General features: G+C 48.5%; 2 protein-coding genes across 2 annotated transcripts in view; one reads left to right on the forward strand and one right to left on the reverse strand.

Annotated features, from left to right (window-relative positions):
- The window catches only part of ATF6B (activating transcription factor 6 beta), a 59,115-nt gene extending 51,573 nt beyond the window's left edge, over positions 1-7,542 (reverse strand). Inside the window, exon 1 of the mRNA XM_075323264.1 lies at positions 7,455-7,542. The gene's annotated coding sequence lies outside the window, so the exon portion shown is untranslated. The remainder of the gene's footprint in view (positions 1-7,454) is intronic.
- Positions 7,543-7,651: 109 nt separating this feature from the next.
- LOC142251729 (uncharacterized) overlaps positions 7,652-14,667 on the forward strand; it is a 45,435-nt gene continuing 38,419 nt past the window's right edge. Inside the window, 4 exon segments of the mRNA XM_075324785.1 lie at positions 7,652-7,818; positions 11,763-11,881; positions 11,956-12,129; positions 14,054-14,177. Coding sequence (XP_075180900.1) covers positions 11,804-11,881; positions 11,956-12,129; positions 14,054-14,177 — 376 coding nt within the window. The 5' untranslated portion in view covers positions 7,652-7,818; positions 11,763-11,803.

Genomic DNA, 14,667 nt, shown 5'->3' on the forward strand with positions numbered 1-14,667 from the left:
CTCCCATAGCATGATTCTGCGACCACCATGTTTCACTGCGGGGATTGTATTGGGGAGGTGATGAGCAGTGCCTGGTTTTCTCCAAACATACCGCTTAGAATTATCACCAAACAGTTCTATCCTCGTCTCATCAGACCAGAGAATCTTATTTCTCATAGTCTGGGATCCTTCATGTGTTTTTTTGCAAACTCTATGCGGCTTTCATATGTCTTGCACTGAGGAGAGGCATTCGTTGGGCCACTCTGCCATAAAGACCCGACTGGTGGAGGCTGCAGTGCAGTGATAGCTGACTTTGTGGAACTTTCTCCCATCTCCCTTCTGCATCTCAGCCATAGTGATCTTGGGGTTCTTCTTTACCTCTCTCACCAAGGCTCTTCTCCCACGATTGCTCAGTTTGGCTGGACGGACAGGTCTAGGAAGAGTTCTGGTGGTGCCAAACTTCTTCCATTTAACGATTATGGAGGCCACTGTGCTCTTAGGAATCTTGAGTACTGCAGAAATACTTCTGTAACCTTGGCAACAATTCTGTCTCCGAGCTCCTTGGGCCGTTCCTTTGACCTCATGATCCTTATTTGGTGTGACATGCAGTGTGAGCTGTGAGGTCTTATATAGACAGGTGTGCGCTTTCCAAATCAAGTCCTATCAGTTTAATTACACACAGCTGGACTCCAATGAAGGAGAAGAACCATCTCAAGGAGGATCACAAGGAAATGGACAGCATGTGACAATATGAGTGTCTGAGCAAAGGGTGTGAATACTTATGACCATGTGATATTTCAGTTTTACTTGTTTAATAAATTAGCAAAAATGTCTACATTTCTGTTTTTTTTTCTGTCAAGATGGGGGATGGGGTGCAGAGTGTACATTAATGAGATTTTTCCAAATGGCTGCAATGAAACAAAGAGTGAAGAATTTAAAAGGGGTCTGAATACTTTCCATACCCACTGTATATTGTACATAGCAGTGTATTTTTCTGTCCATGTATTCTAGAGGGAGAATAAAATAAAGATGGTGGCCAATGGTGTCGAAGGCGGCAGAAATGTCAAGAGTAAGCAGAGCGTGGTCACCGTTACGTTTTGCTGTGAAAAGGTCATTGGTCACTTTGATGAGGGCCGTTTCTGTCAAGTGTAAAGGATCTAGAAGAGAGTGAGTGGAGAGGTAGCGGGTGAGGCGAGGATAGACCAGGCGCTCCAAGAGTTTGGAGATGACGGGGAGATTGGAGACTGGTCTGTAGTTTGTGCAGGACGGGTCAAGAGGTTTTCTTTAATAATGGAGTAATGATGGTGTTTGAGGGAGGAAGGGAAGATACCAGAAGAGAGAGATGTAAGATGTTAGTTAGGTGAGTAGTGACGACCGGAGCGAGGGACTGGAGAAGGTGTGAGGGGAAGGGATCAGTAGGGCAAGTGGTAGGACGAGAAGAAGAGAGGAGCCTGGAGACTTCCTCCTCTGTGACTGGGTCGAATGTGGAGAGTGAGCTGGATGGGACATGGAGAGGGATGGGATTCACAACGCTTGGTGGCTGGGAGCTGATCTCTCGGCGGATGCTTTCTATTTTCTCTGTGAGATACGAGGCCACCTCATTAGCATGAAGGTCTGTGATAGGGGTCTGTGCTTTGGGACTGAGGAGGGAATGAAAGGTGTCGAAGAGCTTTTTTGGATTGTTGTATAGTGAGGAGATAAGGGTGGTGAAGTAGGTCTGGTGAAGGGAAGAGTTGTAGGTCCTTAACATGAACTTGTAGTGGATGAAGTTTTCTGGTGTGCGGGTTTTCCTCCATAGGCGTTCGACACTGCTAGAGCATCGCTGGAGAAATCGAGTTTGCGATGCGAGCCAAGGCTGTTTTAAGGCCCCGTTACACACAACGACATCGCTAACGAGATATCGCTGGGGTCACGGAAATCGTGACACACATCAGACGTCGTTGCGTGTGACAGTTACGAACGACCGCTAACAATCTCACTTACCTCAAATATCGTTGATCGTTGACACGTCGTTCCTTTCCCAAATGTCGTTGCTGTTGCAGGATGCAGGTTGTTTGTCGTTCCTGAGGTAGCACACATCGCTACGTGTGACACCCCGGGAACGACGAACAACAGCGTTCCTGCGTCTTCCGGCAACAAGGTGGGAGTGTCGTTAACGCGGCTGCCCTCCGCTTCTATTGGTGGCCCACTGTGTGACGACGCTGTGACGCCAAACGAACCTCCCCCTTAGAAAAGAGTTTGTTCGCTGGCCACAGCGAGGTCCTTAGTAAGGTATGTGCATGTGACGTGCAGTACCAATATTGTCCGCCACGGGCAGCGATTTGCCCGTGATGCACACACGACAGGGGCGGATGCAATCGCTAGCGACGTCGCTGCGTGTAAAGCAGCCTTTACTCTGTGTTTGGTCTTTCTGAGGGTGAGGGGCGCTGCTTAGTCTAGGGTACTCCTGAGTGTGTCATTGTAGTGGTTTACAGCCAGATTAGGACAGGAAAGGGAGGCGATAGGGGACAGTGATGAGTGTAGAGAGTCTGTAAGTGTCTGAGGGTCACTGGCCTGTAGGTTTCTCAATGTGTGATAGGTGGGAGTGTGCTGGGGTGGGCGAGGGTTTGTGAGCTTGGAGGAGAGGATGTTGTGGTCAGAGAGGGGAAGAGGTGAGTTGTCAAAGTGAGAGATGGAGCAGAGGCTGATAAATACCAGATCAAGGGTGTTACCATCTTCATGTGTCTCAGAGGATGAGAGCTGTGAGAGGCCAAGGGAGGTGGTGAGAGATAGAGGCTGGGATGCAGATGGGAGGACGGGCTGTTCATGGGGATGTTTAAGTCTGACACTATAAGGGTTGGCAATTCAGAGGACATGAAGTGTGGCAGCCAGTCTGAAAAGTGGTCAAGGAACTGGGTGGGTGAGCCTGGTGGACGGTATATGACCGCCAGTCTGATGGAGAGGGGATGGAAGAGCCTGATGGTGTGGACCTCAAAGGATGGGAATGAGAGTGATGGAGCTGGGGGATGACCTGGAAAGTGCATTATGGGGACAGGAGTAACCGACTCCACCACCATGTCTGTTCTTAGGTCTCGGGGAATGGGAAAGTGTAAGGCTATGTGCGCACTGGAAAATGGAATTTTCTCAAGAAAATTCCGCAGGTATTCAAAGATTACCGCACCCGCGATAAAAAAACGTGGCAAACCGCACCCGAAAACCGCATGCGGTTTGCCGCGGTTTTACCGCGGTATTATTCGCGGTATTGCCGCGTGCGGGTTGGGATGTGCTTTATTGCATTCAATGCAATAAAGCACTTTTTTTTTTTTCTTCAAAGTCATTTCACTCTGAGATAGATAGATAAAGAGACAGAAGAATAGATAGATAGACAGATAGACAGATAGAGGGATAGACAGATAGAGGGATAGATAGATAGATAGAGGGATAGATAGATAGATAGATAGATAGATAGATAGATAGATAGATAGATAGATAGATAGATAGATAGATAGATAGATAGATAGATAGATAAAGAGACAGAAGAATAGATAGAGAGATAGATAGAGGGATAGATAGAGGGATAGATAGATAGAGGGATAGATAGAGGGATATATAGATAGAGGGATAGATAGATAGATGATAGATAGATAGAGGGATATATAGATAGATAGATAGATAGATAGAGGGATAGATAGATAAATAGATAGATAGATAGATAGATAGAGGGAGGGATAGATAGATAAATAGATAGATAGATAGACAGATAGAGGGATAGACGGATAGAGGGATAGATAGATAGATAGATAGATAGATAGATAGATAGACAGATAGAGGGATAGACAGATAGAGGGATAGATAGATAGAGGGATAGATAGAGGGATAGATAGATAGATAGATAGAGGGATAGATAGATAGATGGATAGATAGAGGGATAGATAGATAGATAGATAGATAGATAGATAGATAGATAGATAGAGGGATAGATAGAGGGATAGATAGAGGGACAGATAGAGGGATAGACAGATAGAGGGATAGATAGATAGATAGATAGATAGAGGGATAGATAGAGGGATAGATAGAGGGATAGATAGAGGGATAGATAGAGGGATGGATAGAGGGATGGATAGATAGATGGATAGATAGATAGATAGAGGGATAGATAGAGGGATAGATAGAGGGATAGATAGAGGGATAGATAGAGGGATAGATAGAGGGATAGATAGAGGGATGGATAGATAGATGGATAGATAGATGGATAGATAGATAGATAGAGGGATAGATAGAGGGATAGATAGAGGGGTAGATAGAGGGGTAGATAGAGGGGTAGATAGAGGGATAGACAGATAGATAGATAGATAGATAGATAGATAGATAGATAGATGGATAGAGGGACAGAGGGATAGATAGATAGAGGGATAGATAGAGGGATAGATAGAGGTATAGATAGAGGGATAGATAGATAGATAGATAGAGGGATAGATAGAGGGATAGAGAGATAGATAGATAGATAGATAGAGGGATAGATAGAGAGATAGACATATAGAGGGATAGATAGAGGGATAGATAGGGAGATAGAGGACAGATTGCTGCATTTCCCACGGTCGGCAGTGAGTTCACATTATCGGCCGTGGGAAATGACCAGTAATTACCTCTGCTGTCTGCTGCATTCATTCAGCGCTGTGTCTGTGACAGTCGCGGCTGGATGTAAGCAGCGCAGGACCTGTGGATTACGCCGGAGCGGTGGATTACGCCGGAGCTTTGTTTCGGGAGGGGTTAATAAAATGGTGAACGAGGCTTGTTTGTTTTATTTAAAATAAAGTATTTTTCTGTGTGTGTTTATTCACTTTACTTACGGGTTGATCATGTCAGCTGTCACATAGACGCTGCCATGATCAAGCCTGGGGTAAATGGCGGTGATCCGCCACCATTAACCCCTAGTATTACCCTGACCGCCACTGCTACACGGCGGCAGGAAGAGCCGGGGACACGCCGGTGCTGCTGCATAATGCATGCGACAGTGCCGGGGCAGCTGCGGCTGATATTCTCGACTGCCGGAGGGGGAGTGAGGCGGGGGACATTAACCCTGTCCCTCTCCCTCCCCAGCCTGAGAATACCGGGCCGCCGCTGTGTGCTTACCTCGGCTGGACGGTAAATATGCAGCGGAGCCCACGTTCTTTGTTTTCTATATTTCCGTTTGCTTTCTATGTGTGTTCTATGTGTCTGTGTTCTATGTCTGTGATGTCTGTGTCAGTGATATGTGTGTGTGTTTACTCTCTGCTCCGCTTCCTCTTCCTGTAATGACATCACTTCCCTGCAAAACCGCAGACAAGCGATGTACATTACCGGAGGTAAACCGCGAAATACCGCAGGGAATAACGCAGGAAAACGCAGTGAACCGCACAGAATTTGCTGCCTGCGTTATTCCCTGCGGGATTTCACGATTACATTGGAGTCAATGGAGTGAAATCCCGCAGCGATGTGCGGAAAAGAAGTGACATGCAATTGTTTTTGCTGCGGGATTCCCGCAGCAAAACATGCAGCTGTCAAATTCCGCCCAGTGCGCACAGAATTTTTTTTGCCCATAGGATTTGCTGGTGATTCACTGCAGAGCTGCTATGAACATTTTCTGCAGCGAAACATGCAGCAAATCCGCAGAAAATCCGTGGCAAAATCCGGTAAGTGCGCACAGGGCCTAAGGCACCGTGAGAGATGGCAGCAGGGGAAGCAGTGTCAGAATCCTGAATCCAGGTCTCAGTGAGGGCTAGCAGGTTGAGTTATTGAGAAAGTAGTTGTGGATGTAAAGAAGATTGTTACATACGGACCGTGAATTCCAGAGAGCACAATTAAAAGAGGGGGGTGAGGGTGTATAAGCAATGTTAATAAGGTTAGCCGCATTTCTATGGGAGGTGGGGGAGGGGTGAAGGTGGCTCAGGGTGGGCCAGGATTAGGGGAAATATTGCCTGAAAGAAGCAGCAGTAACAGGCGAGAGAGCAGATAGTGAATTGTGACATGCAAGAAGCACGATGTCTGAGATTACTCAGGAAGGTGAAAAGTGCATGGGAGCCGTACATAAGAGAGGGAAGGAGAGAGGGGCCGATATGTATGAGTGGTGATGAAGGGGGGGACAGGGCGGTGAAAGTGGATGACAAAAACACATAGGAAGACGGTGATAGAAATAAAGGTCATAGCTAAAAAGTGTGTGTTAAAGAGTAGATTACCAGACTCCTGCCCAACTGCCATTGAAATAACTGCCAGACACTTGCAAGCAGCACCCCACACACCTGCACCCCCTATGATGCACCCACATATATAGGGCTGAAAAGAGGAGCAGGTAAGGGGGATTGTGGGAACTTAGCTTAGTTAGGATATTAACAACTGGTGGACACACCAAGGAATGACTAGATTATCAAAGGATACAGAACAGATCTAACACCAGGTCTGACTCCAGTTTACACAAAATCATACCTTCCACCATCAGATGAGGGGAACAGTCAAAGATCGGTGAGTAATGAACAGACGGCAACAGATGAAAGCAAAGATTCCAGCAAGCAGAGGTATGCACCAGGATGAAAATGCAGCCCACCTAATGGGAACAGCAAGCAGAGGTATGCACCTGTGTATAGAAAGAGAAGTCTCCCCGTCCCGGAAACAGTGAACTTGTGTTTACACCCCACAGTATCAAGCATCTGCTGAATGTCACTCACTACCACTGCCCCTCTGACAACTCCCCCTGCCAATGTATTAAAAAAAATGGCAAGTAGCGGTGGCTAGGGGCATGCCTGCATAATTTGGAGGGCAGATGTGTGCCACCAGGATTGCGCCACATAAAGCAGCTGAAATAGATTGATGGCAACATTTAGAGTGAATCTGTCACCAGGTTTTTGCTATGTAACCTGAGAGCAGCATAATGTAGGGGTAGAGATCCTGATTACAGCGATGTGTCACTTACTGGGCTGCTTGCTCCAGTTTTGATAAAATCACAGTAGGAGAATATCACAACAGGACCTGCTGACAGGTCCTATGCAGAAAACTCTCTCCCCACCACTGATTGGCAGCTTTCTGCTTTGCACAGTGTACACAGAAAGCTGCCAGTGATGAGGACAGGATTATACAGAGCTCAGCATTCAGATATCTGCTAAATCTGCATCAGAGAAAACAGGGATTTTATCAAAACTGCAGAAAGCAGCCCAGTAAGTAACACATCACTGGGATCAGGGTCTCTGCCCCTACATCATGCTGCTTCTCAGATGGGGGAGCAAAAACCAAGTGACAGTTCTCTTTAAGAGGTTAAGTCATCAGTGAGCAGAGCTAGCTCCAGTCACTGCAGGTGGAGGCAGGTGCCGGCTGTACAACGCTGCCGGGGAGGAGAGAGCTTCACACATTGACATCTGATGTGCACGGATGTCAGAAGGAGGCGTTTGTACAGCGCTGCAGCATATGATGGCGCTATAGATACACACAGGCTGCACACGTGTCACATACCGCGATCAGTCACTTACCTGTGTGCACTCTATATATAGGGGATACAGGACCTGTGGTGACGTCATGCTGAGGGCGGAGTCACAGGCAGGGGGCGGGGAGTGTTCGGAGCCTCCGTGCGCTGAAGGTTGCACACGCCATTTCGCTGCTTCGCCACTAGGTGTCGCTCCTAGAACACGGCTGACAATTTTTAGGACGTAGAAGTATTTACATGGATGTTTCTGGCAATGACACAATATAATGCTATTACACTGCGCGGTGACATCCTCTGCAGGTCTACCGGAGGCTGTGATGTCATCAGCTGCGACTCCGCCCACATGTGATCACATGACGGTGCCAGCAGCGCAGGTCCTGTAACCACCGTCATCTGGACCTGCAGGCTGTGTATGTATAATGTATATACTGTATATAATGTCTGCCGCGTGTGGTTCTGTGTATGACGTCATTACATATAGGGAGAGGGGTACACGGGATGTGTGGAGGGAGCCGGGGACATAGGCACAGAATACACAGCGCAGTGCCCAAACTGTAACACCAGGAGAAGTGCTAAACTATAGTGCCCAGCAACATGTGCCGCCATACACTGCACATAATAGTGCCCAGCAACATGTGCCGCCATACACTGCACATAATAGTGCCCAGCAACATGTGCCGCCATACAGTGTACATAATAGTGCCCAGCAACATGTGCCGCCATACAGTGCACATAATAGTGCCCAGCAACATGTGCCGCCATACACTGCACATAATAGTGCCCAGCAACATGTGCCGCCATACAGTGTACATATAGTGCCCAGCAACATGTGCCGCCATACAGTGTACATAATAGTGCCCAGCAACATGTGCCGCCATACAGTGTACATAATAGTGCCCAGCAACATGTGCCGCCATACAGTGTACATAATAGTGCCCAGCAACATGTGCCGCCATACAGTGTACATGATAGTGCCCAGCAACATGTGCCGCCATACACTGCACATAATAGTGCCCAGCAACATGTGCCGCCATACACTGCACATAATAGTGCCCAGCAACATGTGCCGCCATACAGTGTACATATAGTGCCCAGCAACATGTGCCGCCATACACTGCACATAATAGTGCCCAGCAACATGTGCCGCCATACACTGCACATAATAGTGCCCAGCAACATGTGCCGCCATACAGTGTACATATAGTGCCCAGCAACATGTGCCGCCATACAGTGTACATAATAGTGCCCAGTAACGTGCCGCCATACAGTGTACATAATAGTGCCCAGTAACGTGTGCCGCCATACAGTGTACATAATACTGCCCAGCAACATGTGCCGCCATACAGTGTACATAATACTGCCCAGCAACATGTGCCGCCATACAGTGTACATAATAGTGCCCAGCAACATGTGCCGCCATACAGTGTACATAATAGTGCCCAGCAACATGTGCCACCATACAGCGTACATATAGTGTCCAGCAACATGTGCCACCATACAGTGTACATATAGTGCCCAGCAACATGTGCCGCCATACAGTGTACATAATAGTGCCCAGTAACATGTGCCGCAATACAGTGCACATAATAGTGCCCAGCAACATGTGCCGCCATACACTGCACATAATAGTGCCCAGCAACATGTGCCGCCATACAGTGTACATAATAGTGCCCAGCAACATGTGCCGCCATATAGTGTACATAATAGTGCCCAGCAACATGTGCCACCATACAGCGTACATATAGTGCCCAGCAACATGTGCCACCATACAGTGTACATATAGTGCCCAGCAACATGTGCCACCATACAGTGTACATAATAGTGCCCAGCAACATGTGCCGCCATACAGTGTACATAATAGTGCCCAGCAACATGTGCCGCCATACAGTGTATATCATAGTGCCCAGCAACATGTGCCGCCATACAGTGTACATAATAGTGCCCAGCAACATGTGCCGCCATACAGTGTACATAATACTGCCCAGCAACATGTGCCTCCATACAGTGTATACAATAGTGCATAGCAACATGTGCCGCCATACAGTGTACATAATAGTGCCCAGCAACATGTGCCTCCATACAGTGTACATAATAGTGCCCAGCAACATGTGCCGCCATGCAGTGTACATAATAGTGCCCAGCAACATGTGCCGCCATACACTGCACATAATAGTGCCCAGCAACATGTACCGCCATACAGTGTACATAATAGTGCCCAGCAATATGTGCCGCCTTACAGTGTACATACAAATACCTTAATAGTGCCAGTAATATGTACCGCCATACAGTGTATATACAAATACGTAAATAGTGCCAGTAATATGTACCGCCATACAGTTTGCATACAAATACCTTAATAGTGCCAGTAATATCTGCCACTATACAGTCCCATACAAACACCTAAATAGTGCCCAGTAACATGTACCGCCATACAGTTTGCATACAAAGTGTCTGCAAGAGGGTAGAGGAGTCTGGAGGATGACAGAGGAGTATAGAGAAGTACAGAAGTGTCTGGGGGAGTGCAAAGTATGGAGGAGAACAGAGAAGTATGGAGGACAGAAATGTCTGGAGGAGGACAGAGACTGGAAGAGGACACAAGTGTATGCAGGTGGCAGAGGAGTCTGGAGGAGGACAGTGCAGTATGGAGGAGTGGAGTGTCTGAAGGGGAACAGAGGAGACTGGAAGAGGACAGTGAGTGGAGTATGTAGGAGGACAGAAGTGTCTTCAGTAGGAGGGAGGAGTCTGGAGAAGGACAGAAGTGTCAGCAGAGGACAGAGGAGTCTGGAGAAGGACAGAAGTGTCAGCAGAGGAGTCTGGAGAAGGACATTGGCGTCTAGAGGAGGACAGAGAAGTATAGAGGAGGACAGAGGAGTCTGGGGAAGGACAGAGGCGTCTAGAGGAGGACAGAGAAGTATAGAGGAGGACAGAGAAGTCTGGAGAAGGACAGAAGTGTCAGCAGAGGAGTCTGGAGAAGGACATTGGCGTCTAGAGGAGGACAGAGAAGTATAGAGGAGGACAGAGGAGTCTGGGGAAGGACAGAGGCGTCTAGAGGAGGACAGAGAAGTATAGAGGAGGACAGAGAAGTCTGGAGAAGGACAGAAGTGTCAGCAGAGGAGTCTGGAGAAGGACATTGGCGTCTAGAGGAGGACAGAGAAGTATAGAGGAGGACAGAGAAGTCTGGAGAAGGACAGAAGTGTCAGCAGAGGAGTCTGGAGAAGGACATTGGCGTCTAGAGGAGGACAGAGAAGTATAGAGGAGGACAGAGGAGTCTGGGGAAGGACAGAGGCGTCTAGAGGAGGACAGAGGCGTCTAGAGGAGGACAGAGAAGTATAGAGGAGGACAGAAGTGTCAGCAGAGGACAGAGGAGTCTGCAGGAAGGCAGAAGAGTCTGGAGAAGGACAGAGGAACCTGGATGAAGCCAGGGCAGTCTGGTAGCAGCTTTCTGATAGAGCACGCAGGAATTGGTCGTGTTCCTGTGTATGGACAGTTGGGTGAGACGAGGTCAGGTGAATGACTGACAAATCTTTCTCTATATCTGGATACTGTTGGATTTGTCTTAAGAAAACAAGACCTTTTGCAGCTCCCTGCTTATTACAATGTACAGATGTTTTAGCGATATTCAGACTTTTCCTTACAGCTCGTTGCCTAGGAGACCGACCACCTCTGTTCTCTGGCTTGTAAGCCCTGCACTGACGCTGGCCAGGATTAGGAGGACACAGCGCGCTCCGGCTATCCTGCTCAGCTATGAGCCCAGTGCATGTTCTGTGCATAGCACTGGCGATTGGACTTCAAGGCACCAAGCTGTGGACAAAAGAGGAGTGCTACTATCTCAGGAACAGAGGAAAGTAGTGATAAGCAACAGAATGGTTTGTATTTACAGAATGATGCGGCAATACCCATGTGTGGAGATAGGAATAACCCTTTAAGGCATAATGGACAGCTCCAAGAAGCGGAGGAGGTGTCAGATCTCATGGACCCCGAAGAAACGTCATGGAAGAACGTTCCTAGAAGTTTCCTCCTTCATCATTCGACTCCGCCCCAAAATCTGCACATAGGCACAAGGCAGTGGCATTAGTCTCCAACAATGGCAGAGATTGTATCCCACACCGGTGCCGCCATTATTGAGGGGAGAGGAGGCAGAGGCTGTATAAGTGTATGTGTGTATATATATTATACAGAGTGGGGTGCACAGTCATAGTATGTTATAGTAAGTTATAGTATGTGGACAGCACCACCCTTATCCATGCTTGTGTCTGGTATCACAGCTCGGCCCAGCTTATCGCGGTCATACAGGTATAGTCAAAAGGATTATACCAATTCTCGAGCATTAGAATCGCTCATCTTGTTTTTTTAGGTTTGATCCATGCAAGAAAACGGTCCTTTTCCTGATTCAGGATGGACAATGATAGGATCAAGAAGACAGAGGAGATCTTAGACCTGGCCCTGGAGATCATCTACCTGCTGACCGGGGAGGTGAGGAGTTTTCGGAGTTGTATCATATGATGTTACTCACCAGCACTGGAGGTGATTGTGTGTCTCGTCCACAGGGGTACTCAGTAGTAAAGAAACCTGGTGAGAATATGACGCCCAGCTCCGATCACCGTGTGTCAGGAGGATGGAGCCAGATTCCAGGCTCACCGCCGTCACCGATAAATGAGAGGAGCAGCGAGCAGAGGATCCTGGAGATCACCAATAAGATCCTGCGGGTGCTGACCGGAGAGGTGAGCATTGCCTGGATGACGGGGTGGTATATAATGTGTCTGGGGGATGACGGGACGGTATATAATGTGTCTGGGTGATGACGGGGCGGTATATAATGTGTCTGGGTGATGACGGGGCGGTATATAATGTGTCTGGGGGATGACGGGGCGGTATATAATGTGTCTGGGGGATGACGGGGCGGTATATAATGTGTCTGGGGGATGACGGGACGGTATATAATGTGTCTGGGGGATGACGGGGTGGTATATAATGTGTCTGGGGGATGACGGGACGGTATATAATGTGTCTGGGTGATGACGGGGCGGTATATAATGTGTCTGGGGGATGATGGGGCGGTATATAATGTGTCTGGGGAATGACGGGATGGTATATAATGTGTCTGGGGGATGACGGGGCGGTATATAATGTGTCTGGGTGATGACGGGGCGGTATATAATGTGTCTGGGGGATGACGGGGCGGTGTATAATGTGTCTGGGGGATGACGGGACGGTATATAATGTGTCTGGGGGATGACGGGATGTTGTATAATGTGTCTGGGTGATGACGGGGCGGTGTATAATGTGTCTGGGGGATGACAGGGCGGTATATAATGTGTCGGGGGATGACGGGACGGTATATAATGTGTCTGGGTGATGACAGGACGGTATATAATGTGTCTGGGGGATGACGGGGCGGTATATAATGTGTCTGGGGGATGACGGGGCGGTATATAATGTGTCTGGGGGATGACGGGGCGGTATATAATGTGTCTGGGGGATGACGGGGCGGTATATAATGTGTCTGGGTGATGACGGGGCGGTATATAATGTGTCTGGGTGATGACGGGGCGGTATATAATGTGTCTGGGGAATGACGGGACGGTATATAATGTGTCTGGGTGATGACGGGACGGTATATAATGTGTCTGGGTGATGACAGGGCGGTGTATAATGTGTCTGGGGGATGACGGGACGGTATATAATGTGTCTGGGGGATGACGGGACGGTATATAATGTGTCTGGGGGATGATGGGGCGGTATATAAATGTGTCTGGGGGATGACGGGGCGGTATATAATGTGTCTGGGGGATGACGGGGCGGTATATAATGTGTCTGGGAGATGACGGGGCGGTATATAATGTGTCTGGGGGATGACGGGGCGGTATATAATGTGTCTGGGGGATGACGGGGCGGTATATAATGTGTCTGGGGGATGACGGGGCGGTATATAATGTGTCTGGGGGATGACGGGGCGGTATATAATGTGTCTGGGGGATGACGGGGCGGTATACAATGTGTCTGGGGGATGACTGGGCGGTATATAATGTGTCTGGGGGATGACGGGGCGGTATATAATGTGTCTGGGGGATGACGGGGCGGTATATAATGTGTCTGGGGGATGACAGGGCGGTATATAATGTGTCTGGGGGATGACGGGGCGGTATACAATGTGTCTGGGGGATGACGGGGCGGTATATAATGTGTCTGGGAGATGACGGGGCGGTATATAATGTGTCTGGGGGATGACGGGGCGGTATATAATGTGTCTGGGGGATGACGGGGCGGTATATAATGTGTCTGGGGGATGACGGGGCGGTATATAATGTGTCTGGGGGATGACGGGGCGGTATATAATGTGTCTGGGGGATGACGTGGCGGTATACAATGTGTCTGGGGGATGACTGGGCGGTATATAATGTGTCTGGGGGATGACGGGGCGGTATATAATGTGTCTGGGTGATGACGGGGCGTTGTATAATGTGTCTGGGGGATGACGGGACGGTATATAATGTGTCTGGGGGATGACGGGACGGTATATAATGTGTCTGGGGGATGACGGGGCGGTATATAATGTGTCTGGGGGATGACGGGGCGGTATATAATGTGTCTGGGTGGTGACGGGACGGTATATAATGTGTTTGGGTGACGGGTTGTCTCTGTCAGGTCCCTGTAAGGTGTGAGGACGTCACCGTCTATCTCTCCATGGAGGAGTGGGAGTATATGGAGGGAAACAAGGACCAGTACAAGGACGTCCTCATGGAGGAGCACCGGCCCCGCACACCACCGGGTAAGAGGAGATATTGGACCTGTGCAGTAAATGGAGGAAAGACTTTATTAATACCATAATGTGCAATCCCAGTCCTGGTCATCCTGGTAAGTGAGCACCAGAAAATTCAGAGCATCTGGGAGTACAGTATATATCACAATGACTTTGGGATAGCGGAAAACTGTAACTCCTAAGATTTCCCTCAACCAAGGGGGCCCTATACTATTCCTAACCTCAGGGATACTCCAGATGGTGGAGATGCCTGAATCTCCTTCCTGGCCCTGCTCATGACCAGTCCTTGTGTGATTCTTCCTCCTCCTCCCCAAGCATAAGCTGTCTCCTGTTATTTTTGGAGCTTGATAAACCTGACATTCCCAAAATGTTGCCTATGCTCAAATTGGCGCAGTTAGTCTGGAGACTGGCGAGACACGTCTCAAACTTAACTCATTTTAACGGACTACCCTCAATGACAGAAACCTTATTTTCCATTCCAGGTATCCTTTCAATTTTG

This window comes from Anomaloglossus baeobatrachus, chromosome 9 (assembly GCF_048569485.1).
Source record: "Anomaloglossus baeobatrachus isolate aAnoBae1 chromosome 9, aAnoBae1.hap1, whole genome shotgun sequence".
In the NCBI taxonomy this organism is placed as follows: Eukaryota; Metazoa; Chordata; class Amphibia; order Anura; family Aromobatidae; genus Anomaloglossus; species Anomaloglossus baeobatrachus.